Source organism: Hypomesus transpacificus, chromosome 22 (genome assembly GCF_021917145.1).
Source record: "Hypomesus transpacificus isolate Combined female chromosome 22, fHypTra1, whole genome shotgun sequence".
NCBI lineage: Eukaryota > Metazoa > Chordata > Actinopteri > Osmeriformes > Osmeridae > Hypomesus > Hypomesus transpacificus.
In genome coordinates, this window is record NC_061081.1 from 3,201,641 (window position 1) to 3,228,100 (window position 26,460).

Consider the following 26,460-nt stretch of genomic DNA (forward strand, 5'->3'; position numbering starts at 1 on the left):
AATCACGATTCTATCTGAGATACTGCCGGTGACAACGTTGTTAGAATAAGCTTAATAGCTTAATAAGAGACTGAATGGAAACTAATGTTCCACCGTATCGAAGGCTTTATAGAAGTCAATGAAACTATCCTCTAAGATTAAATCTGAATAGTAAATAAGGTCTAACACCAATATTATTAGCCTAATACCAATATTATTAGATATTTGTCTATTCTTCATGAAGCCAGATTGGGTCTTCTCAATAGTCCAACTCTGCCTTCATTCTTTTTGCAAATATAGAAGCTAATATTTTATAATCATTATTGAGCAGACAGATTGGACGCTAGATATCGAGCAAAAGCAAGTCTTTCTTGGGTTTAGGGATTAATGTAATCAGACCTTGAACTGGTAGGGAGAGCATTATTTGCAATGCTTTCAGGAAGGAACTCCAACAGAAAAGTGGCCAATTGTTGAGAAAAGGTTTTGTAAAACTCAGCAGACATACCATCAGTCCCAGGAGACTTATTATTTTTTTAATGTTCAATAGAATAAATGATTTCTTCAACCATAATAGGGCCATCACACTGTTCCTCCTCAGCCTCCCCAAGTGATTTCACATCCCCCAGAGAGTAAAAAAAAAAAAAGGAAACCTCACAATACTTAAGAGTTATATAAATCCCTGTAGAAGTTGCAACTAAAGATAGAGATTCATTTGGAATCATCTGGGACCATTAATGTTCAATTGTTGATTGAAAATAAGATGGATTGTGTTCACCCTCCTCTATCCACTTCTTCCTAGATCTGACAAAGGCTCCCTCTGCTTTCTGTTTAACATCCAACTCATTTTGTAGCTCACATAGATCAGATGTGTCCTCTCCTGAGAGACTTTCAACAGGCTTTTGAACAAGAGAGGTGATCTGTGTAATTACACTTTCTTCTTCAGCTTCAGACTACTCCCATATTGTCTTAAATATTTTCCAACCTCATATTTGCAAAGCTTCCAGTTATAACTGTATGAATGGTCAGTTATAGCTTTGTTCCCAAAGTGTGTCATTCAATTGTGTACCTCCATCTTGACCACCTCATGTGTTAATACAGAGTTATTAAGCTTCCAATAGGATGCTCTGCAAAGGCTATTGTCAGAGGCAAGAAGTTTAATGTCAATATAAATAGCTCTATGATCAGTCAGGGGAGTGGCCAGGATGTATCGTTTATCAAAGCATCTAGACCCCAGGCAAAAAGATATGCATGATTGTCTGGAGCAAGTCTTATTTCTCTACGTGAAAGACTTGACAGAAGGAAACTTTACTCTCCAAATATCTATAATATCAATGCTGTTCGGACTGTCCCGGAGGCCATTTATCAATTAAATCATTCAGAGAAATATTAAAATCCCCTCCTACAATAAGTAAAGCATTCTGGAACTTGGCTTGACAATGGAGAATACACTTTTCTAAAGATTCCAGTAAGTGATCATTTTCAAGTTTGGAATTGTAACCATAAATATTGGAAATAACAATGATAGACCAGAATGACCAGAAGGGTCACAATCGGAGTGCAAAATATTTCCTGTATAGAAATATAAAACAAAGTACTAAAACTTCGTAAATCGAGAAAGAATGTATGGAAACCAGCGTTGCATAGCCTACCATACAGATAATGATTGAGTGAAAATAGTTTAGCATAACAGCCATAACAAGAAACAACAAAGAGTTTGTTCACTGCCTATATTGCAGGTAAAGAAAATCTGAAGTGAGAGAGCAATTCTTTTTAAATATAAAATACAGAAATATCAGTTGTAAAAATGTCAGTAAAAAAATGGACCCATCTGCAACTGATCCAAGCACGCCCCACCATTTCCCCAGAAATTGTACCCTCTTTTTAACTTAATTCATGTTAGTAATTACCCTCTTATGGAAAGACATAACTAAATGCTAGAATGATCAGGATTTCCAGTAGTACATCTGGAACACAGTGGAAGTCTGGGTGAGGCAGTGGGCTGAAGGTATGAGAGAGAACTGGGAGTGCAGTGCACACTTGATAGCGATGTACTATGCAACAAACATGTTAATGCAAAAACTGGACAAAATTCCATGTGTCTTTTGATTGGTTAACATGTGCATGTTTGTGTGTAGACAAATGTGGACAAATGATGTTGGGTTCTATATTCGTCCTTGTGCGTCAGAGAGGTGTTTAAACACCTGAGGCAAGTGTGACCCACTTACCTGTTTAAGTCAGCTCTCTCCACACGAGGGGTACAGTAGGGAGAAAGAGAAGAGGGAGAGAGAGAATTTGAAAAGCGAACAGCACCGAAAAGGAGGATGGAGGTTTTCATTGGACGTGTTAGGGTCCGTTAAACATGCCCTTCAATAAATCACCTACCCCAGCGATTTGTGTCTGACCCTCTCTCCTTGTCCCTATTCTCTGTTCATTTTTCCCATCAGACGGCATCCGTCTGGCCCATTTACAGGCTGTCAAGGTTTGTCAGCATTACACTCCTTACTCACACTCCCCCCCTCCCCGTATTAACACGCACACACTAACTCTAACTCCACGACTCGAGGATACGAGTCTCTTCACTGTGATCTCTTCCTTTATTCCGTTTTATCTCGATGATCCATCTTCTGACCATCCCTAATGCAGCCCACCCTCAGAACGACCTCTCTCCCTCTCTCTCTCTCGCGTGCGCAAGACATATTGATTCTGTCTACAGCAAACTCTTTTCACCCTCTCTCTTCCCCGTCTTTTTTTCCTTTTCCTTCCAGTAACCTTTCAGCCAACCCAAATTCTCCCCGTGATGCTCGTTAATTAATTAGCTGACGAAGGGTCCGCCGCCCCAGGGGAGTGTGGGAAAAAAAACCTCGCTAAGAACAGGTGGCCTGTATCCAGCGTGTGTTACATTTGTTAAACAACAAGCACACGGTGTTCGTCCTCGAAACACACCAACCTGGTTCATATCTACACTCTTTCTCCCCCCCCCCCCTCCCCACAGGAATTTAAGTCCACACCTCCTTCATAGCTCTCTAGGGTCTCTCTAACACCATGTTGCACAATGTCTCCCCCTATAGGAGAAAAATATGTTTCCTACCCCTACTACCTGAACCAATGTAGTTCTGCTCAATTTCATCCTCCAAGAAGCCTCAATAGCAGACCTTAACCAAGCATAGGCCTAGTGTATGGGGACCGAGTTGTAGAAAGAAAAATAGCTGAAACATCAATATCACTAGAAGTGGGTTGTTAGTTTATTAGTTTTACACTGAGGTTATAAAAAACATGACAAATCTAACAATATTGTACATATGGAGGCAAAAGTACATAATTACAAGATGATTGGCAAACAGGCTTCGTCGGAAGTGTAACCCAACAGCAGTATTTGTTCAAGGCACTACAGCCGGAAGTTAAATGTAGACTGTCAAAAGTTTCTCAGTCACGTAAGGCTTTGAGAACACATCATAGTTTTGCATTTGTTACATAAAATCACTTTCCATTTCCGTAATGAGCAACACTCTCGAGGATCGTCCATCTTGGGGCGCCAATCCACTCGGCCCTGCACGTTGGACACCGCACAAAACACTGAGTCAGACCACAACGTTGGCCGAAAATCGTGCAATCAATCATCGATCCATCCATCAAGTTAATCAACTGGAAAATTAATATGCCACACTTAATACCTATTGGAGAACGGTTTAATTAACGCAAGCCTTTCTTCCTATCCTTTTACAATAATCGAGCTATATTGATCTCATGCTCATCCACTGTCGTGTCCGGTTAAGGCTCGTCGTGATAGCATATTAACTGTGCTCGACACCGCTGGTGGGATCGTGTACGAAAAAGCATGATGCACACAATCAGACAAGAAAAAGTCATTATAAGAACGACATGGTCGGGCTTCTTAGTGGTAGTAGGTAAGCCTACGCAGCAAATGCCGCATATAAATAGAAAAGTCAAAACACATATTAGTCAAATCACCTATTAGCGTCAGGCTGGGAATGATTGTCCAGCATGGTTTGTGAGAGGGAATAATACACAGCCTGTTTGGCTCAAGACGACGGTGCGAGTCAGTTCGGAGGGTAGTGTGTGTTTCTGCCACTGTTGGCAGGGCTGTGTGTGTCATCGGTTCACGGCTGATACGCGCCGCAGGGTACGGAGCGGAAACCCCGAGGGCTGTCATGGTACTTTGTCGTCGCGATCCTCCGTGTCGTTGGCACACTGGGCATGTCGAAACCGTGTCTCCGTGCCGACGCCCGTGACCAGGGAGTGGAACGCTTCATCCCTTTTGCCTTATTTCATCAGGGTTTAGCGTGCCGAATTGACGCACGCGGATTGTTTCATGCCAGTGTGTCACGCGCTTGTGTGTGTGTGCGTGTGTGTATGCGGTAGCATCAGCCAGCCGTTACAGAAACACCGCCACAAACCCCTTCAAATCTCCCATCTCAAAGCAGACACGTCCCATTGAAAAAGTGTGACAGACCACAAAAAGGAAGAACCCATCCGATGGCGTGAACCAGCAATGGCTTCTGCCCTCACAAAAATACAAAGAAAATACGCAGCAAAAGGCAGATGGAAAGAAAGAACTAAGGACGGGCGCAGAACGCCATCCCCTGGTTTTGTGTGGGCGTTTCGTCAAAGGCACTGTCCGTGTTCTGGGAGTGCTGTCGCCCCCTGGAGGCTGGTGTTGTTCCGACGGCCGTCTGCTGCAGCTCTGCTGTCAGACGGCCTCGGGCCGGGGGCCTCGGCGCTCTGCTCCGTCGTCACAGGGCGTCTTGGCTCGGCGGGAGGGGCTGGAGGTGGGGGGACGGCGGGGCGGGGGAGGAGGAGGGCCCCCTGTCGGTCGCGACGGGGGGAGGGTGGTGCCCCCGGCGGCTCTCCAGGTCCTCGTCCTGAGGGGGGGGGGGGAAGGGGGGTGAGTCATGGCACGGAGACAGAGTACAGAACAAGGGAGAGAGAGCGTGAGTGGAGGCCGGCGTGTGCGGCGATAACGCAAAACAACGGAGGTGGGTGGGGGGGGGGGGGGGAGAAACAACCCGACCGGCGACCAGGGCCGGGGGGGTGGGTGGGTGTTGGTGTGTCCGCACCGTGTCAGCAGTCTCCTCCCCCGTGGTGTGCCCCCCGTGGTGACCGGACACCTCCGGGTCCGAGTAGGCGCTCTCCATCGCCTCTTCCTCGTAGTCAGTGTGGTAGTCTGACTCTTCTGGGGCGAGAGAGAGCGAGGGAGGGGGGGGAGTGAGAGGAGAGAAAAAATGAGTGGGGGGGGGGGGTGAGGGAGTGTTGAAAGAGTGATGGAGGAGGGGGGCATGCGTTGGAAACACACGGAGTGAGGAATGGAGTGAGCATGGAGGAGAGAGAGAGAGAAGCGCAAGACAGACAGTGGAGGAGAATGAGGAGAGAGAGAGAGAGTCTGAGTTATAGGAACCATATCGAAACGCCACGAAGGTCACAGTAGCATATTAATCATCATTGACCAAAACCACTTCCTGCGCTCTCAAACTGATAGTCACACTAACGGAACCTGACAGCGTAAAGCGTGGCGTCTTAGTAAATCCAAACAATAGAAGAAGAAAAGGCACGCACGGAAGAGAGCCCAGAGCAGTAAAGACAAGATGAAAAAAAAACAATTTATCTCCAGCTGGGGGAGGAGGAGGGGCAGAATATCTCCATGCGGGAAAGAGGGATGGGGGAAGGACAGAGTGCAAGAGAGAGAGCAGAGAGAAAGACAATGGCCAAAGAAAGAGACGAGAGGGAAAGAGATCGGAAGAGGAGAAGAGCTTAGGCAGAGTAAATAATCCCTAAGAATTCCTCCACTCCAGCGGTGTTGGCTCAAGGAAGGTAAACAGCTAACGGCTAAACAGCTAGCAACTGAGCGAGGCCACAGGCAGCCTCATGCTGCCTTCAACCGTTCCAGTTGCCAAGGAACCCTGGGGCTCAACTGGGGCCAGACGGGGGGGGGGGGACGGGGAGGGGGGCTGTGAGGCCGGCGGCGACTGGACCACAAGGAGTCGGCTACGTCGGTGCGTCTCACCGTCCACCAGGGCAGGTTTGACCTGTTCGATGCGCGACACGATCTCAGCCAGGTCCGTGAAGGAGGCGTTGGGACAAGTCACCACCTGCGGGACGAGAGGGGGACAAGCACAGACACTCAGGGGCTTGGCAGAGCACGGAGTGGCATCCGTGGATCCCTGACCCTCCTCCTGTTCCAGGTCCTCCTCCTTTCCCCCTACGTTGTTGCTCTGTGTGTTGTGGAACTCCTCCTGGTGTCTGTCTTTCAGCATCTTCTCCACCACTCCACTGCGTTTCCAAACGTCAAACACGGTCTTCCCGTGCTGGTAGCCCACCTCCTGCCGGACACACACACACACAAACACCCGCGCACACACAAGACATAAAAACGGTCAAATGAAGACAAGCGAGAGATAACGAGGCCGAGTAGGACAGCGAATCAGACACGAGTCACGGGGGGGGGGGGGGGGGGGGGGGGGCCGACGTACCGCTATCTCGTCAAACTTGCCAAACTCCAGCGTGCGGTAGCGGTCGATGGGCGGCCGGATGTACTCGCAGTAGTCGCTGCTCTTCACCACCTCCAGCTGGCGGACGCAGCACACGTAGGCCAGACGGGTCTGGATCTCGGCCATGTTCAACACCTGGGAGGGGGGGAGGGGGGGCAAACCAACTAGCGCTGAGAGGGTGTGACGACACCTGAGATGAGCGGAGTCTCATCAGAAGCCCTCATGCGCCCGACACACAGCACTCTCACACGGCATTCTCGGGGTCCCGTTCGAACCTAACCCCGTGCGTTTAGCCACGCGCGGCGTACAGAGGGTGCTTTTGGCTCTCTCCCTTCGTCGGATCCCTTGCCTCTCCCCCTCCCTCCTCACCTTCACTTTCTCAGCCAGGGGGGTTGAGGCGTTTCCACAGCAGCCACCAGCCGGACAGCGAGTCGCCGTAGTTGGTGAGGTTGGTCTCGTCCTGGCTGCCCACGTCGATGGCGATCACCACCTTGGCGCCCATGGAGCGGGCCACGTCGGCTAGGGGACGGAGGAGGAGGAGGAGCTTAGCAGGAGTGACACTCAGTCCTCATTTGGGGTTCGGGTTAGGGCAGTGTGTGTCTGTGTGTTTGTTTGTGTGTGTGTGTGTCAGACCTGGCAGGTTGTTGATGTAGCCCCCGTCCATGAGCAGGTGTCCATCTTTGGGGTCGCAGAGGGGGGGGAGGTAGCCCGACAAGGACATGCTGGCCCGCACATACCTCCACAGAGACCCTGGGGGGGGGGGGGGAGAGAGATGAACGGAGCACCAAGACGTTGGAAAGACGGACAGAGAAGAGGAAAAGGAGAGCGTGAAAGAGAGACAAAGCTGTATGTGAAAACGAGGAGTGACGATCAAACCGAGATAGAGATATATACATGTACAGTCAACTCCTGACTAATCGATGACAGAACTATTTTTCTCGGAATGAAATCACGTAAATTGAAAGGTCGGACGGTTCTCATTTTCCCAGTGTGACATTAAGCTACATTAACAAAAGGTGATTTATTGACATTTACTTTTCTACCCATCTTTACCAGGGTTGCCAATAAATCGGGAGTTGACTGTACATAGAGAGAGTACACAGTGCGTACCATCGGTGTGCACCCTCATGGAAGACGCAGTGATGTCCGTGGTGATGTTGAAGTACGGGATCCACAGGTCCTGCACACACACATTCATGGACCAACATGAACGACAGACCATACTTCCTGCGTGTAGCAGAGCAAATAATCACCTTATTGTAAAATATTTTTATACGTGAAGTATGTGACGTGCAATAACAAGGCCACATGGCGAAATAGCCGAACATGCACGGTAGTAAACTGTCGCTCTCTCTGATTTGGGAGTCGGTCTGAGGCCTGCGAGTCGGGTGGGAGTGCGTCACCTCGATCTGCTTGCCCTTGAAGACGTTGGCGATGCTGGAGTTGAAGGCAGCCCCAGAGAACATGGAGGTGATGGGGTAGGTCAGGTCGAGAACCTTCTTAAACACCGACGTCATCTCCTACAGGACACACACACACATGCACGCAAACGTCACATTCTACAGTACACACACACGCCTAAAGGGTACATACGCGCACACACACAAACCATCTCCTACAGGACACACACACGCACGCAAACGTCACATTCTACAGTACACGCACGCGCCTAAAGGATACATACGCACACACACACACACAAACCATCTCCTACAGGACACTCACACACACGCACGCAAACGTCACATTCTACAGTACACGCACGCGCCTAAAGGATACATACGCACACACACACACACAAACCATCTCTTGCAGAACACACACGTCCTCCGAGAGGACACGCACATCCTACAGGACACACGGGTGCGGTGGACGGGGGTGGGGGGGGGGGTCTCACCATGGCCCACTCTCTGGCCCTCATCCTCATGTGGCTGTGACTGCGGTCCTCGGCGTACAGCGCCCCCATCAGGGAGCCGATGGACGTGCCCCCCACCAGGTCCACGGGGATGCCCGCCTCGCTGAGGGCGCGCAGGATGCCCACCTGGGAGCAGCCCCTGGGAGGAGACGGGACAGGGGGCAGTTAGATCAGAGGGGGGAGACGGGTTAGGGATGAGTGAAGGAGAGAGAGAGAGCGGGAGAGAGAGAGAGAGAGCGAGAGAGAGAGCGAGAAAGAGGGAGAGAGAGAGGGAGGGAGCGAGAGAGGGAGAGAGAGCGAGAGAGAGCGAGAGAGAGAGAGAGCGAGAGGGAGGGAGCGAGAGAGAGGGAGCGAGAGAGAGCGAGAGAGAGGGGGAGAGAGAGAGCGCGAGCGAGAGAGAGCGAGCGAGAGATCGAGAGAGAGGAAGCGAGAGAGAGAGCGAGAGAGAGAGAGCGAGGGAGGGAGAGAGAGAGGGAGAGAGAGCGAGAGAGAGAGCGAGGGAGAGAGCGAGAGAGAGAGCGCGAGATACAGAGGAAAAGAAAAGCAAAAGAAGACAATACAAGATCCTATACATCCCTTCAGTCTCTCCAGTGAAACGTCACCGCACAAACACAAATGGTCTGACACACAGCATCTCTGTCCTTTGAGATGGAAGAATGTGACGGTGATGGGAGTTCAGGACTCCCAGCTGAGCATCCACATCCCTGCTCTCAGAGCAGCTGGTTGGAACTGGAATGCCCGGATCACATTATTGGGCATTATCACGGACTGTGCATCAACTTTTGAACGCGGTCGACTGTATTGACTGTGCACGACCTGAGTTGGAATGCTTTCTTTCCCGAATAGCCGTCGGCGGGTTTTTACCCGCCTGTAATACGGATGTAAGAGTTGAGGAAAGCTCAACCTTTGGGGCTGTACGGATGCGTATGACCAATCAAAACACAGCTGTTGCACGACTCCTGCACAGTGGCCTATCAGTGTGTAGAGCAATTGGTTTTGGGCCAGCCCATCCTCTGCAGACAGATCCTTAAACATACGCAATAATGTGAACCTCCTGCAAGGCATAAGTGTGTGTGTGCATTTCCTCATTTCACAACAGCAAACCACAGTTTGAACAGACAAACACCACGACACAGTTATGTTTGAGGGAAGATACAGGGATGCAACCCGAAGCACAGGGAGACACACAACAGCTAAAGCATGGCCAGTGTTAGAGTGGAAAGTGGAGGAGGAAGAGACGGGTGTAACCAACCTTTGGCCATCTTGAACACACATACACACAGGATGGACAGAAAGGGAGAAGAGACAAATGAGAAGAACAAAATGAGGAAAAGAGACGGTAGAAAAGCGGAAAGTGAGGTTTCTGTGTGCGCGTGGCAACGAGAGTTGACAACATGCGTTAGGACCGACCCCATTTTGACTCCCGCATTTGAAGTCATGAAACATCTCATCCATCAAAGTACAACCTTCCATCTTCCCTCCGACATAGAAATACTTCTAAAGTCAGTTCTTTTTATACTTGCGCAATATCTGAATAGCGGACCTAGCGATGGGAAGGAAGGAAGTATTTGAGTCAAGGGGAACAGAATGTCGAAACCCCTGGCTATTGGGTTTGACGATGACTCTGCGGGGGGGGGGGGGGGGGGGGGTCAGAGGTTATGGGGTTCAAAGGTGAGATGCTACCTGGCCCCTCCCCCTCCGAGGATGAGGGCGATGGCGTTGCCGGTGAGACCGCGGGCCAGGCGGGAGAAGTCGGAGTGCCGATCCGCCTCCTTCTGGAACACCCGCTGGTACATCTCTATCTGGAAGGGGGGAAGGGGGGGGACGGAGTAGTGGAGAGGAAGAACACATGGGAGAGACCGATAAGGAGGTAGAAGGTGAGGAAGGGGGTGTATGAGAAATAAATAATAACTAATAAATCAAGTGCTGTAGCGCAGTTGGGGTATTGGGATCCTGCTCGCCGTGACACAAGCCGATCCTCGGCGCTCACTACTGAAACTCTGTCCCCGCACTTCGGGTTCGGAACGACCCGATTGGACACTATTGGACGTGGCTTTGGACGAAAGCGCCCGCCAAAATGAATAGAGGCTGCCTATGAAAGGCGTGTGTGTGTGTGTGTGTACCAGCTTGGGCAGGCTCCTCTTGGTGAAGACCCTGCGCGGGCACGACAGGTGGAGGTGTCTGGAGATCCAGCTCCTCATGTTGAGCCACTCCACCGTGTCCTTGGGCGGGGGCCCGTCCTCCCTGTGCAGCAGCACCAGCTGCTTCTGGGCGCGCACCGCGCTGCCCTCCAGCATGCGCTCCAGCTTGGGGGGGGGGGGGGGAGGGGGAGAGAGGGGTCAGCAAGGTCGCGGTAGTAAGGGGCTAACCCCCCCTCTGCTGTGGTTTCTGACGGCGTTCGAAATCGAGGTTATTGACCGGAGGCCTGCGGTGTCTCAGTGGGTAGGGGAAGAAAGGGGTCGAGAGAGAGAGAGAGAGAGAGAGGGGGGGGGGGGGGGGGGGGGAAAGAAGGAGCGAGAGGCAAGACCGAAGGATCTCATCACCGCTCGTTCCGTGCTTAAACCGATATGGATCCATCTCGACAGGGCCGTCTTTGGATTCTGTTTTTTTTCCTCCCCGATTGCTTCTTTATCGTTCTCTTACCCGCTTTCCCCGGCCTACTTGAGTTTAAAGGCCGTTCTACATCGTGCAGCCCGTTAAACCCGTTCGAGCACAGAGCAAACCTAATGATCCGGACTGACTCTTATCACACGTCAAACACCTTGGTCCTCCTCCGCTGCGCCAACACACCAACCTCTCCTCTGAATGACCCGGGCTGTTTACTGCTGCCATTGTTGGTAGAAGCCGTCGTGTGAGGCAGAGGCCGTCGTGTGAGGCAGAGGCCGTCGTGTGAGGCAGAGGCCGTCGAGTGAGGCAGAGGCCGTCGAGTGAGGCAGAGGCCGTCGAGTGAGGCAGAGGCCGTCGTGTGAGGCAGAGGCCGTCGAGTGAGGCAGAGGCCGTCGAGTGAGGCAGAGGCTGTCGTGTGAGGCAGAGGCCGTCGTGTGAGGCGGAGGCCGTCGAGTGAGGCGGAGGCTGTCGTGTGAGGCGGAGGCAAAAGCTCTTCATCTACTGCTGTCTCTGAGGTCTTACTTCTATACACAGCACTGAGGCTAATGCTAATTCAGAGAGGCGCCACCGAGCTTCAGTCTCAGCAAACACAAACAATCATTAAGGAGCTTTTCAGCTGCTGAGCACTTAAGAGGCAGCAAGCATTCCCTTAAACCTTCAGAAGGACAAATACCACTGAGTCCACAGGGTTTAGGGAATCTGCACTCATTCAGAGATCCTCTGAGCATTCGGGGGAGCAGTCCGTTTTGTCAAGGCCCAGTAAAGAGGCCCTCCCACGTTGTTTTCAAGAGTCACAAACACAAACTTGTCTTTTTTTTTCTTCTTCTTCTTCCATCAAAGCTCCCCAACCCTCCTCCAGCTCCTTACACCCCCCCCCCCCCCCCCCCCCCCCCCCCCCCCGTCAATTCTCCTCCCCCTTCCATCTTTCCTCCTTCCAAACCTCGTCGCTCCTCCCCTCCCTCCTCACCTCGCCCACGGCCGGGTCCTGCTCGCCCAGGCCCACGATGATGATGCTGTCGGCCTGGCGGATGCAGCGCTGCGTCCAGGGGGTGAGGGTGGAGTCGGTCTGGTAGAGCACGATGCGGTGAATGTCCTCCTGCTGGCCCAGCCAACTGGACAGGCGGGGTACTCATGAACACTTGAGGGAGGGAGGGCGGGCGGGCGGGAGGAAAAAAAAAGAGGAAGACAAGACAGAGAGAGACAGACAAGGAGACAGAGAGAGAGAGGGGCGGAGGAAAAAGCGAAGGAGGGAACAACAGAAGCGTGTGAAGGGAGGGAGGAACAGAGAGGGTAAGGCGAGGACAGCGACACAGAGAACGAGTTAAAAGGGAGGCGTCGTCGAGACACGTCACCGCTCCCGGGGAGGTCAGCGGAGGCGAGGTCGTCCCTTCTCCTGCTCCCGCTGTTGCCTAGCTACCTGTCCAGCGCGGCTGCTCCGAGGCGCTGTTTGATGATGTCGCTCGTCAGCAGGAGAGTAGGACCTGCGAAGGATGTCACAGCGAGTCACACGCACACGCCCCCACCACACCTCCTCAAACCTCAATAGATGTCTCGAAGGAATGAAGCAGCCACCGGGACAGATTCTCAGCTCCGCAATGCAGACAAGGACAATATGTCCAGCCAAGGTCAGAGGCTATGGAGATCATTCCAATTCCAGTTTCAGTGGAGGGTATAAATCATAAGGCCAGACATCGAGGTGTATCAAAGAACAAAATATTTATAAAAAAAAAACTGACCGCCGGTCTATCAAGACAGCTGGGAGATGGCGGGTCAGCTCTTTAGACAACCTTGAAATCAAAGTGATAGAGAGGGAGTATGTGTGTGTTCATATATCCTGTGTGTGTGTTTGTGTGCACCTACTGTGTGCTAGGCATTTGTGTGATCGTGTTTTGTGGCGACCCGGGAGGCAGGATAGCAGGAGCAACACTGCAGGCAGTGCCCCGGGCCAGCTCCGGGACAAGGGATCCAGGCCTGACTGCAATGACCGGCTCCCCAGTCAGCTAACTGACTCCGTAGCCTTGTCGGTTGTTTGGGGAGCAGCACAGTAGAACAGTTGTCCAGCACGAGACTTGGAGGTCAAGTATGAATTCTGTTCAGTTCTGTTACCAGGCTTAGAGCTATCCCAGACCCCTGAGAGCAGAAGAATCCCCTCGTTTGAGGACTAACTTTGAGTTAACCCGGTTTTTGAAGCCTTTTTGTTAATACCCTTTCGTGGGCTTACTACCCTGTTCCTGGTTGTGTGTCTCTCCTAAGATGTGCGAGGTCTAACCCCTATGTGTCTGTTTGTATATGTTCAGTGTTTGTGTGTTCACATCACTGTCATATAATGCCGTTTTGGTCATGTTTACGATGTGTCCCTGCTCCAACACACCTGATTCAAATGAATGGGTCGTTATCCAGCTCTGCAGAAGCCTGTTAACGACCATTCATTTGAATCAGGTGTGTTGGAGCAGGGAAACATCTAAAACATGCAGGACAGTGGGTCCCTGAGGACCAGGATTGGGAACCACTGGTTTAAAGGGAACACTCCGGGTATTTGATCTTTTTCATGACATATGGGGTGACATATCAGGTGACATATCCGGTGACAAATCAGGTGACATATCAGGTGAGATTCTGAAAGGTTCACCATGGAGTACGCGGCGCAAACTACAGGCGTGTCTGGAGGTGTCAAATGACCTCCCAACAGCGATTTAATGCAGCAATTTTAAAACCACACTTTGAATAAAGGTCAATCAAGCACATTCACTCGTAAAGGCACGACGCCATCCGTGTCAACCGCAGGAGTTTCCTTTGCGTAAACATTCCCAGCCGCTTGCAAGGGATACACATACATCCCTCGTGTCTACTGTATGCAATGACCTTGCACGTGAATATTTTACATTCCAGAATTGTTCACTTCCTGTCTTCCGGCGCTGAACGGTTGGCTGATGGGAGACGGTAAATATCCATCCAAGAACCTGCCTCATCACGCCATACTGTACATCGTCCTCCTCTGAGACGTGACGCATTCAATCAATGCCGTCAACACCCCAAGGTGGAATGGAGCGAACATTTGGCTACACGCAAATGCCTTTCAAATCGGGCGAGGGGGCACTACAATTGTCATTCCTTTGTGGAATGGGGTGTTCTGTACAATAGCGTCAGGCATAATGAAAGCCATTGCGATATGACAAAAGGAGACATTGCAGGGCTGTGGCAATGTGATGGAGAGCTAGTCATCCAGAGCTGGAAGACAGGAATTGAGTAGGTGGGAAACGACCAGCGCATAATATCCACATCACGGCATATCGGGACCATTGGGCCAAAATGCTGCTTCCTACTTGGTGAGTGAATGGGCCACAGAAGTGATTATTAGAAAAGCACGTGGGAAATATTGTGCATACAGCACATACCTCAGGTACTAGATGGCCCTGCCTCCATCGCTACAAAACTCCATCTGAGGTCATTGAACCTGGCTCTGCCTTGCTTAGGTGTTGTTGAGACTCCAGACTAAGACGCACTGACAAGCCGATTGTCAAATCCTCTTATATAAGTCTACCCTTGGCCATCCATGAGGGGTGTTGAGTATCTGCATAAATTATGCATTTTTTTTTTCTATCTCTATGGTCAGTGAACTTTCATCTAAGCCTTGTGAATTGAGTTCCTTACATTGCATTGTTACCAGAAATGTTTTACACAACTCCTGTTTGAACCGGCCATCACTTGCTTGGTCATAGGCACTTGCCAAATGACCAAACTATTGATATTATTCCACCTGATGTAGCCGGGTCTCACCGACGTCCATATAAATTGGGTAAACAAGATACCAAATGTTTACCCCGAGTGCTGCACTGGGCCCTTGACTGTTTGACAATAGCCGTTTCAAAGTTTCAGCCTGTGTGTGTGGAATGCTTGGCTAGACCTGTTGCTAGTTTCCTCCAGGATCACAATGACTCTTATTGAGTGACTTGTTGCTCTTGTAGGTTAGTTATAACAAAGTTAAGTCTTGTACTCGCTGTGAAATATTTTACTATTGATTGTTCTTCCACAGGTACAGTCCTGCACTTTTTGTGGTTCATGTTGTTTTAATTTGTAAACTTGTATAACTGCATGCTCTTATGGGTCTTCCCTTTTGGCACTTGTTTAGTTTTCCACAATGTATGCTTCATGTTTTGGCTGCTTGCAATGTTTGGGACTACCTCGTTGTTATGATCAGTGACCTATGCTCTTTTGTAAAGCTCTCTCTTGGAAGTCGCTTTGGATAAAAGCGTCTGCTAAATGCATAAATGTAAATGTGTGTGTGTGTGTACCGATGGCGATGAGCGCGTGCTGCAGCTCCAGGGTGAAGGCGGTTAAGGGGACCTCCTCAGACACGGGCAGGACTGTGACGGTGGACAGGTTGGAGGCCGGGTTCCCTGCATCCCACTTACTGCCTGGTGTGTGTAGGGCCAGGCTACGGGCTGGAGACACACACACACGTTACAAAGTGACTCTTTTTTCAGTACAAACTGTTGAAGTGCAAACCGAGACCCAGGCGCACACCTGTCAGAGGGCCGTTGACTTGCTGAAGGATTTTCTGCCCCAGGAGGTGGATCAATCTAGTGACCACCTGAATAAAAAAAAAAACACAATAAGTCCATACAGTTTGCATCTTTTAAAATGTCTGGAGCTGTGTGTGCGTGTGTACCTGAGGGAACTTCCTCTTGATGGAGCTGAGGGCACCCTCCGGGAGCTTGGCCAGTTCAGAGTCTCGGACAGCGTGCACCGTCGTCGCCCTGTTCTGATGGGTCAACGCCTCCACCTGGGCGGGCACACATCACACAACCACGGGGTCGGATTGGTTGACCACTGCCAATCATGGACCTACCTGCTCAGTACACAAAACGTAATACTGATAACTGGACGTTATTCAACATGCACAGAACCGGAGGTTTGATTGTGAAGGATATAGTCCAGCTTTCACTTGTTGATATGTTCTCATCTTTAAGGGGTTAACCTAAAAACAATGTGTTCCCTTCCCCAAGAAACACAGCTCAAATGTGTCCCAACTGTCAAAAGTGTCAAGACTAACCAGCCTGGCCATCATTTGTACCTGTCCTGGCCCCTTGGGGTCTCCCTCCTGGGTGTCTATTTCAGGCAGCCTTGGCAGCTGTAAAACGAGCGACCTCTCTTATCAGAGCGATCAGCTCTCGAATGAGCCGCAGCTGCTGACGTGCACAGGCTAATCCTGGTCGCCGAGCACCAGTCGCCCTGACGAGCCTCTCGCCGCCCATCCCCACGGACAACCGTAACCACGGCTCCCTCGCTCACCGGCCCGTAACCATGGCATCGGCGCGGCCCTGGGTATTCTTAGCAGCGCGGCCGGGAGACGAGGGCGTGCGTCGGATGACGGGGAGGGTGACGAGGCGGGCGATTAGGCGTGGCTTGGTGGCGGAGGGGGGTTAACTAACACAGCTTGATCTTTTGGTGGTCCACACACACACACACACACTTCTGAGAAAGGAATAGCCTAGACTGTGGGCTTAAGCATGATCCTGGGGCTACAGTGAGCACTGATGGAACAGGGTGTGCTTTCCTCAACGATCGATAACCAAACTAGAGATTCTACGATTCTGGAGAAGTCAGACGTGGTTTGTTTTTCCTGACGACCACTGCACCTCCACAACTCCCAACACAGGCCTCACAGGAGAGAGAGAAGAGGGGGGAGGGGGGGGTAGGTTTGCTTTGAAGTCTCAACGCGAGAGAGGGAGACGTGACGTGTGACCCTCGACCCTTACCACCCCTATGAGATCACCGCGGCCGTACTCTCCGGTCAGCTCCTTCTTGCCGTCCTCCTTCAGGATGACGGAGCGCAGACGACCGCTCAGAACGATGTAGGTGCTGTCCGACTTGTCCCCCTGTCTGGGGTGGGGAGGGGGGAGGGGAAGGGGGTTACGGCCACGTTAGCTCAGTGTTTCTGCAACGTTGCCACACTTGTTTCAGCACTGGCTCACTCATGCCCGGATCTAGGTGCATATACTGGATCATTCCATTGTAGTCACAGGCAACACAAATGTCTTTCATTGTCATGTTTAGATGGTCTTTTTGCATTGTGTAAACTTTGGGTCTGATTAAACGTGAATTTAAAATGAAACAAAATAGAATTGAGAATGAGAGTAAGAGAGTGAGACAGAGGAACTGATTGTATGCGTTCGTGTGCGTGTGTGTGTGTGTGTACCTGTAGACGGCCCGGCCGGCCTCCACAGCCATCCAGTCGAGGGCGAAGTCGATCTGCCTGACGAAGGAGGACATCCTGCGCACCACGGTGTGAGCCACGTTCAGCACCACTGTGGGCTCCACGCGCATGATCCTGCACAGAGCACACGCTGAGTCACATGATCCTGCACAGAGCACGCGCTCGGTCACATGATCCTGCACAGAGCACGCGCTGGGTCACATGATCCTGCACAGAGCACATGCTCAGTCACATGATCCTGCACAGCGCACGCGCTGGGTCACATGATCCTGCACAGAGCACATGCTCAGTCACATGCACAAACATCCCATTCAACTGCATGTCCAGTTCACACAAGCAGGTGTGTCACTGGGCTGCCTTTGTAGAAGTGCAGTCTTGTAGATGGACGACACCCCCCCCCCCCCCCACTGGTTTACAAGGGGGCAAATGTGGGCAATGTTACAAATGTGTGTGTGTGCGTGCGTGTGTGTGCTGACTCATAGAAGTGGGTCTTGGAGATGGACAGGAAGCTGCAGTCGCGGTGGGCTCGCACGGTGAAGATGAGGGGCTCCCCCGTGAGCACGGCCAGCTGGCCCACCAGCTCGCCCGGGTGGGTGAGGAACAGGCAGGTGTCCTCCTCGCGGTCGATCATGCGCTGGTACACGTGGAGCAGGCCCGAGATCACAAACTGGATGCTCACTTCCTGCGGCCCACCGAGGACACACACACACACACACACACACACAAATCAAAACAAGACAGAAATGTTGGATGCACGCGCAATGGGAACAAATGCAAACACGCCCAGAGCCGTGATCCGTTGTCCTACGGTGGTAACGTGATGAGGAGGCGTGGCCTGACCTGGTCTCCCTGGCGAGCGACCACTGAGCCCGCCTTCACCTGGTGGAGCGTCACCCTGCCCTCCAACAGACTGGGGTTCTGACACACACACACACACAGAGAGAGAAACACAGGCAAGAGTGAGCAAACGATAATACATTTACGCCATCATAAATCCCCTCCTCTCCTCCTCTCCACTTCTCCTTCCCTCTCCTGTCTCCCTGTCTCCCCCACCTCTCTTTCTGCCTGTCTCGCTCTGCCTGTCTCTCTCTCTCTCTCTCTCTCTCTCTCTCTCTACCTGTCTCTCTCTCTACCTGTCTCTCTCTCTACCTGTCTCTCTCTCTGCCCGTCTCTCTCACTGCCCGTCTCTCTCTCTGCCTGTCTCTCTCTCTGCCCGTCTCTCTCTCTCTGCCCGTCTCTCTCTCTCTGCCCGTCTCTCTCTCTCTGCCCGTCTCTCTCTCTCTGCCCGTCTCTCTCTCTCTCTGCCCGTCTCTTTCTCTCTGCCCGTCTCTCTCTCTGCCTGTCTCTCTCTCTCTCCCTGTCTCACCTGCAGCTGGAAAATATTTGTGAGTATATACGCTCCACACAGGGGGTCTGAAAGGGTGGGTTTTAGATAAGCATGACAACAGCATGATGGCAGTTATGGGAGATTGGATATACATGGGTGAAAGCAGTTGACCATAGGATAAGTACCACAAGGCTAGATAGAATACATATTAGTCCAATACATGTTCGTAGTTCTTTTTCCCCACTTAGGAGTGGACGTGATGTAACCGGTGGGGAACGGGCTGTTAACGACTGCCCGATAACGATACTCTCCGTCTCCGTCTCCGCGCGCGTCTCACCTGCAGCTGGAAGATGCCCAGCAGGTCCTTCTTGGCGGCCTGGAAGATGGCGCTGACCTTGCTGGGGTGGACCGGGTCACAGCGGCCCCCGCCCTCCGTGTAGTGGTAGACCGCCGAGGGCGTCTGCTGCATGGTCACGCTCTTCTTCAGGATGGACTGGAGAACGGGGGGGGGGGGAGAAACTGGAGCGTTAACGAGTTGCGACAGCAGCAGGTTGGACGAGAGAGGCACGAGACAGAGAGAGAGAGGCACGAGACAGAGAGAGAGAGAAAGAGAGAGAGAGAGGCACGAGACAGAGAGAGAGAGAGAGAGAGAGAGAGAGAGAGAGAGAGAGAGAGAGAGAGAGAGAGGCACGAGACAGAGAGAGAGAGAAACAGAGAGAGAGAGAGAGAGAGAGAGAGAGAGAGAGAGAGAGAGAGAGAGAGAGAGAGAGAGAGGGAGAGAGAGGGAAGGCAGGAAGAGATGAGGAGAGCGAGGAGGGCGCCCTGACCTTGTATGTGACGGGGCTGGTGGAGAGCTCGTCCACGGTGACCCTGGCTCTCTCGTACGCCATGTTCAGGTCGTTCCCTGTCGGACGGAGAAGGGCGAGCGAGGTTCATCAGCACGTTAGTTTAGGAAGAGAGAGAGGGGGGGGGGGGGGGGAAACGTCAAGGCCCACAGCAGCACAGATTTGGTGGTCCGGAGAGAGGCCGACCTGTGTCGATGGGCAGCGAGATGGAGCGGGCCTTCCTGTGAGTGTGCGTTTGGCTGTCTTTGCCGCCCTCTGAAAGGATAAGACAGGACCCCGTTAGGAACACGTTGTTTAGGTCGAGTTGGAGCCGTGGCAGTCATTTTGAATTTGCCTTCATTTGACGCTTTCCAGAAACCTTCATTCACCATCTAACTTTAAAAAAATATATCACTGTACATCCATGGTCTGTGTATGTGTGTGTGTGTGCGTGTGTGAGAAACCTGGTTCTGTGGAGTGGGTCTCGACAGCATCCTCCTGAAAATGAGGTCGGCGCGGCGACCTGGCCGGACTCCCCTCTCCGAGAACGCTCGTGACCGCGGCCAAAGGGACTGCCTGTCGCTCCTGACAACAGAGTTTTTCAATACACAACAATCGTTCAACCCTCAAATGTATATGGTTGTTCAGTAGGCCAACGGTTTGGAATTTCTCATGCTATTAAAGTCCTTTGACACGCGGCTCTGCCCTCTAGTGGAGAGAACTCAGAACTGCAACCATTTAAAATAATACAAAATATATAGTGATGTGAATTTGGCATGTCTATTGCTAACAGCGCCAATAAATCGTGGTTTAGGAGACAGGCGTGCCAGAATGTTTTCTAATTGTAATAATATCGTAGGGCAACAGGTTAAACGGTCCTTAATTGATTACTGAATGAGTGGGAGAGATGAAATGCCTTCGAGGTGTTCTCTATAGGAAAGAGTGACACAGCGTGCTCCTTGACAACCAGGGGCAAGTGCCGTTTCTTCGAGTTCCTGTCCTTGATATCACTCACAGATGGGTCGTGAGGCACGGCTTTCATTTTCACAGAGTTTTACGGCACTGTGTGGAGGACAGACTTATGAAGCTGTGCTTAATGTTCTGTGAAATTAGTTTGTGTGTGTGTGTGTGTGTCAAAACAGGCCCCCTACCGGATTAAAGAGCTCAGTGGTCAGGCCCAGGTAGTTATGCAACGCCAGGAAGGTCACCCTCTGCAGGCGCACCATGATTATCTGGAACACACACGCACACATTGTATTCCAGAAACTTCCGCGCAACAACAATTGGCGGTTCTCAACCCCGGTCCTCGGGGACCTTCCCTCTCCTGCATGTTTTTCGATGGTTCCTTCTTCTAAATCAATTCATTTGAATCAGAAAACAATCGCAAAACATGAAAGCCAAGGGGGTACCCGAGGACCAAGGTTGAGAACCACAGAACTAAAAGAACAGTAAATCAAGTTTTCCAGTCCAAAACCATACAATTGTATCCATGCCAAGGTTTTTTCCGGCGCTTTCCACATGTCGGCGGCTCGGGTCGGGGGTCGTACCTGGATGACGCGCACCAGGGTCTCGGGGTACTTCTCGAACACGGACTGGAAGGCGGACGCGGGCAGCCGCAGGATGGTGGAGCGCGAGGCCGCCCGCGCCGACACCGTCTTGTAGGGGGCGGGGTAACCCTGAGCAACGCGGGGATGCCACAGTCAGACGGGAAGCAAAGGAGAACCAGGCTACATGCCTGGAAACGAGCGGTTCTTAGAGTGTGGGGCGAGACCCTTAGGTGACGCTGTCTTTAGGAGATTGACAAGCTCGGATGAATCAAACGTTGCATAACGGGAGATGGACGTTTAAGGTAGATGAGAGTAGTCCAATGGCCATTCCCAGGCATTATAAACAGACAGACACGGACACGCCAGCAGAAAGGAAGGACAGGGAGGGGAAGGGAGGAGGGTTGGACAGAGAGAGTGCGGTGGCAGAAATGGCCTGCTTATTTCCAAGTAAACCCAAATATAGTCATTCTACATACGAACAAGTGTTTTTCTTTAAACAACAGTCTAGTTATATCACATCATAGAGAGAACACGTGAGAGACTAGAAAGTGTCAATACGATAGATTTTCCCAAGAATAGATCATTTGCAGGATCTCGCTTTCGCTCTCTCTGTAAGGGATAAATATATATGAGTGAGAATATAGGTTGCGCCATGCCAAAGGCAGGCACACCCAACAAGGCAAATGTCGTCGGTTGATACATTTTTAACCGGTCAAATTCTTAACGGCAATTAATCAATGAATGATAATCCTTAACATCACGAGTAGAAAGAGAGCTAGAATGAGAAAGGGGGATGAAGATGCTCCCTGCATGGAAATAGAATGACGGATGAAGACAGATAAACCAGCGAAGGACAGGAACGTAGGGCGGGTTGACGTTCACATTTAGTCATTTAGCAGACGCTCTCATCCAGAGCGACTTACAGTAAGTACAGGGACATTCCCCCCAAAGCAAGTAGGGTGAAGTGCCTTGCCCAAGGACACAACGTCATTTGGCACGGCTGGGAATCGAACTGGCGACCTTCAGATTACGAGCCCGACTCCCTCCCCGCTCAGCCATCTGACTCCCATCCGGGTTGAGATGGGGAGATGAATGGAGAAGAGGGGGGGGAACGTCGGAGGTCAAGGGGCCAAGGGAGAGATGGATGGAGGAGGGAGGGAGCCAGACAGACAGACAGACGGCTGGGAGATATAGAGGGGCGCTCACTGTTATGATGTCCAGAATACTGAGCAGGCTGTGGACGCTGTCACCTGGGAGCACGTCCTTCACCACTGGCTCGGTGCCGTCCTGGAACACAAACACACACTTCATCTTCCCCTCACTCGGCCCAAAAGGCAGTGTGTTTTAGGGTTTTGGAGGAGGGAGGAGGGAGGCGGGGGATGGGGGGGGGGGGGGGACGGTTCGGGATGCCGGCTTACGTTCTCATGGATGCAGAGCTCCAGGCGGCCGTCCTGGACCACGTAGATGCTGTCGTCGTCGTCGCCGGGGCGGAACAGGCCCTCCCCTTCCTGCAGCTCCACGAACACCATGTGGCGACACAGCTCCAGAAAGAGGGGCTTCTCAAAGTGGCCGAGGACCCTGGGGGAACACACCCGCGACACGGCCGAGTGAGCGCGCGCCTTACGAGACGAGGCGGGACGAGGCCCGAAGAATGGGCGTCGGGGGTACCTGACGTTCTTGAGCATGTACAGGACCTCGGAGGGCAGGTTGGAGCTCTGCACGTCAAACTCGGTCAGGTCGGCCTCCAGCAGGGAGGGAGGGGGCTCCTTGGGCTGCAGGGTGGGGGGCTCCTTACGGATACGCAGGATCCTGCACGCACCCACACACACACAAAGGGCAGGGTCTCACTACTAGGCTCTCTTGACCAAACACTTTGAATGGAGGGTCTGTAGCGCGACAGGAAAACCTTACCTGCGAGCAATGCTGAAGACTTTGGGTCTTTTCCGCGGGCGCTGTTTGGACACGGAGGTAGAGGTCGGGGTGGAGGACAGGGTCTGGACCTGGGAAGAGGAAGGAGGAGGCCGATGAGAGAGGAAGGTTACTAAAATCCGAAAACTCTAGGAAGCAGCCGTGATATCGCTCCCTGTTCTGCTCTGCCCTCTAGTGGGCAGAAAAGACAGCTGCAGCTATCACATGATCTGGAACCCAGGGGACCATTTGGGTCCGCTGTGCGTACTACAGGCCTTGAAATTGCAACCATTTTGGTTGCATATTCTCCCGAAATTGTGCCTGTGCGACCTCAAAAGATATTTGAGAGCATTTGTGTGAATTCAAATAAATCGCTGTGGTGCATACGGTTTTCATTTCTTTATTAAACGCTACTGCACAGTAGGCTCTATGCCTACTGTGAGCCGATTAGTGATGGACCGCTCGTACTACGGTGTCGATACTGTCTCGACACATTCAACACTCACTTCATCGAAACGTTTCGAGACGGGGTTTAAAAACCGAAACCAAACAAAATCTCTCAACAATGCCAGAGGCCTGTTCTATAAAGCGCGTTTACCGAATAAGCCAACTGAGAGGAATCTCTCAGTGTTTGTTTAAGAGGTTTCCTCTCTCTAGGAGGTCCTATTTAGATTTATTAATCACAATGTTATCAATTTGCATCTGTGTGTGTGACAGGAAGCCAACCTTTCTCATAATCTTCCTGCCATAGAAAAGCACTTTGTCTCTTTTCCGGAAGCGATAGCGAGGCACACCCGCCTGCTGACCACCTGTAATGACACACACACACACACACACACACAGAGACACAGAGACAGAAAGTAAGATGTTGGATGAAGTGAAAAGAGGGAAAAGAACCAAAATGGAAGCCGTCAGAAGAGGAATAAAGTGTGTGGTGGTGGGGGGGGGGGGGGGATAAGAGACCGAAAAATAATTCAAGTGTATATGTAGATGTATTTTCACTCCTGAATGCTTTCGGGGGTAGCGTGAAAGAGAGGACATCAGTACTCACTGGCCAGTTTGTATCTCCTGTAGAGGAACAGCACCACAACGCCAATGAGAAACATGGCCACCACAGCTCCGATCAGGACACCCGTCAGCTGGACAGCAAAACAACCCCCTTGCGTCACATGACAGTATGTTGGTGCGGTCCAAACAGATGATCTAGCCCACGAAGGAGAATAACCTCCACTGTGACTACGCTGATATGTACATAGATACATTAGATGGGCCCACAGGTATGTGGCTACGTAGATGACGCTGCGTTGCAATTGGCACTCTTTCTTCGAGATGTTGTTACACTGACAGTGTCACACAAAGGTCATGACAGGGTTTCCCGCAGCACTCTTCAGTTAAGGCGGCCGCCTAAGCAACACACGCCTGCCGCCTTAACTACGTTGTCACACAATAAATACAATAAAAATAGCAATTTTAATAGCGATATCCACCGTTGTGCTGTTTTCTCCCTTCCATTCCAAACCGTGACCAACGCCAGTCTCCCTTCTCTGCGGAACGCATTGGAGGAAAAACCCTACCGCCTTAACTAAAACACATTTTCTGCAGGAAACCCTGCATCACAAGCAAATGTTGCTAAATACTTCCATTGAGAAACAGTGTTCATGTGACACACTGCTGATATTTGCATTTTAAAATTGTGAAACACAAAAAGTGGTGGGTCAACAAAGTGCATGTGATTACTCATGAGTACTTTTGCTTCCAATTCCCCCAAAAAGAAGGGGGTGGGGGGATTATGACATATGGAGTCTTTTGAAAGGTGAACTGCTGCACTTGAGTTATTTTTGTAATGAGAAACACAAACATAAGCCGAGTGTTTCATTGGGTTGTGAAATAGGTGTGTCAGAACTGTCTGTGTGTATATACCATGGTAGTCTGCATCCTCTCTTCCACAAACTGCTGCACTCGTGCCTTGATGTCAACTCTGCTCGGCATCTGGACCTGTTGAAAAGGAACAAACACCTTGCTATTCAAGCCTGCAAAAAATAGGCCAATAAACACACCCTAATCTAATGACTACTAGGCTGCCGTCTCAGACTCATTAAGTTTGGCCATGTCTGTCGATTGTGAATAACTCACCGCACTGGTACTACACTGGTCTTCATCCTCAAAAGGGGCCGCCTCCATTCTGCCAAACGTACAGGGTAGTTCAGAATAGTAGTTGAGAATGAGTCATATACCAAAATGGCTTATTTTATGAGTTCGAAAGTGGAAACATTTGGGATGTCAATTTAGCTGGTCTTCGCTAGTAGCTACAGTAACGTTTGTATTATTGTTGCTAGCAAGCTAATTAGCCCAAACTGTGGACGTGTAAAAGCAATGCTGACAAGTTGACTTTCGCTGTGCAAAATATAGACTACAGCTGCCAAGTACAATGCTACTCGGTATTCGAGCTAGTTAAGCTACATATTTTAAATGCTTTTACTACTGCTATAGTATTGGCAACAGACACGAAGACAGCTAAAAAAGCCCCATGACTAGCTAGTTAGCTAGTTAACTTACGTCGGCTTAGCAGCAACTGCAGTAGCAAGCTAGACTAGCTAAGCTAGCTACTGTAGCAGTAGTCTTTAAAAGAATCCGCGTTTTTTACACTGCCGTAGAGTACATTTCTAGACGGACAGCAGACATAAACTAGTTTTAGTACATTTTCATTAACAGCAGGCAGAAACAAACTTTTCTTAACTCAAACAGCTATCGTAGCCTTCTCCACCCATTTTGACCACACTCACCAATCACTGCTGTAGCTTTGATGGCACATACCCCTACAAGCAATGTTGTTTACCCCAATTGGCTGTATTCATCCTATCAGAATCAGTCTTATTAACTCGCATGGGAATACTTCCTGTTTACACCAGATTCCTTGGTTACTGTGGCCAGAGCACATACCAAGTGCTTCTATACTTTGGTGATACCAAAGAACTTATATTGTTCTTCTGTACTCTTTACTCTTTGGTGATACTGTGTAGCCAACCATGGAGTGATTGAATAATCCCCAAAGAATCTCATTTGGGGAAAGTTTCGAAAAATACCCAAATATAGCCTATTCAAACGCCTATTCATTGTTTTTCTCACGTGAACAGGGTATACATTTTAACCTTTAGATATCACCATGAAAATTACTGAGTTGATTAATTACATCAACACTAAAAAAATGTATTACAAGTTTTTGAAATTGTTTGTTAACATGGGCAAACTCACTCAAAACAGCACTAACATCCTGTTCATCACAGGAATCGGTACACTTTCCGCAACACTGACATTGGTCCCATGGTTTCATGACATTCCTTGCTTGATGTGGGAGCAGAAACACGTTTGCACAGGACTGACTGATTGGTTCAGTTTCTGGAATACTGTGTGTTTGTCAACACTAACATCCTGTGATTAACAACATCCTGTTCATTACTGTTCATCAGAGGATGTTACTGTTGGCAAACACACAGCATTCCTGCGCTTCTGTAATCTTGCAAATTTCCCAAATGTGGGACTAACAAAGGATTATTTTATCATCTGGAACCTATCTGGATAGAACACCCCATTCTAGTGGAACTAGATGCAAAACTACCAACTGAACAAGTTTAT

At 50.6% G+C, this 26,460-nt stretch overlaps 1 protein-coding gene across 1 annotated transcript; it reads right to left on the reverse strand.

Annotated features, from left to right (window-relative positions):
• Positions 1-3,199: 3,199 nt before the first annotated feature.
• Positions 3,200-25,615, reverse strand: pnpla7a (patatin-like phospholipase domain containing 7a). Its single transcript, XM_047044620.1, is given in 38 exon segments — positions 3,200-4,859; positions 5,055-5,170; positions 5,999-6,083; positions 6,198-6,314; positions 6,465-6,617; positions 6,852-6,872; positions 6,874-7,001; positions 7,116-7,232; positions 7,593-7,662; positions 7,886-8,002; positions 8,380-8,536; positions 10,081-10,199; positions 10,521-10,703; positions 11,972-12,127; positions 12,130-12,142; positions 12,422-12,485; positions 15,297-15,446; positions 15,529-15,595; positions 15,674-15,787; positions 16,764-16,887; positions 17,204-17,335; positions 17,698-17,903; positions 18,062-18,139; positions 18,886-19,041; positions 19,376-19,452; positions 19,580-19,648; positions 19,837-19,957; positions 20,524-20,604; positions 20,920-21,048; positions 22,126-22,206; positions 22,338-22,497; positions 22,588-22,728; positions 22,831-22,919; positions 23,554-23,636; positions 23,879-23,966; positions 24,748-24,822; positions 24,961-25,009; positions 25,384-25,615. Coding segments are annotated over 37 exon segments (4,014 nt in total). The 5' UTR covers position 25,009; positions 25,384-25,615; the 3' UTR covers positions 3,200-4,730.
• Between the last annotated feature and the right edge of the window lie 845 nt (positions 25,616-26,460).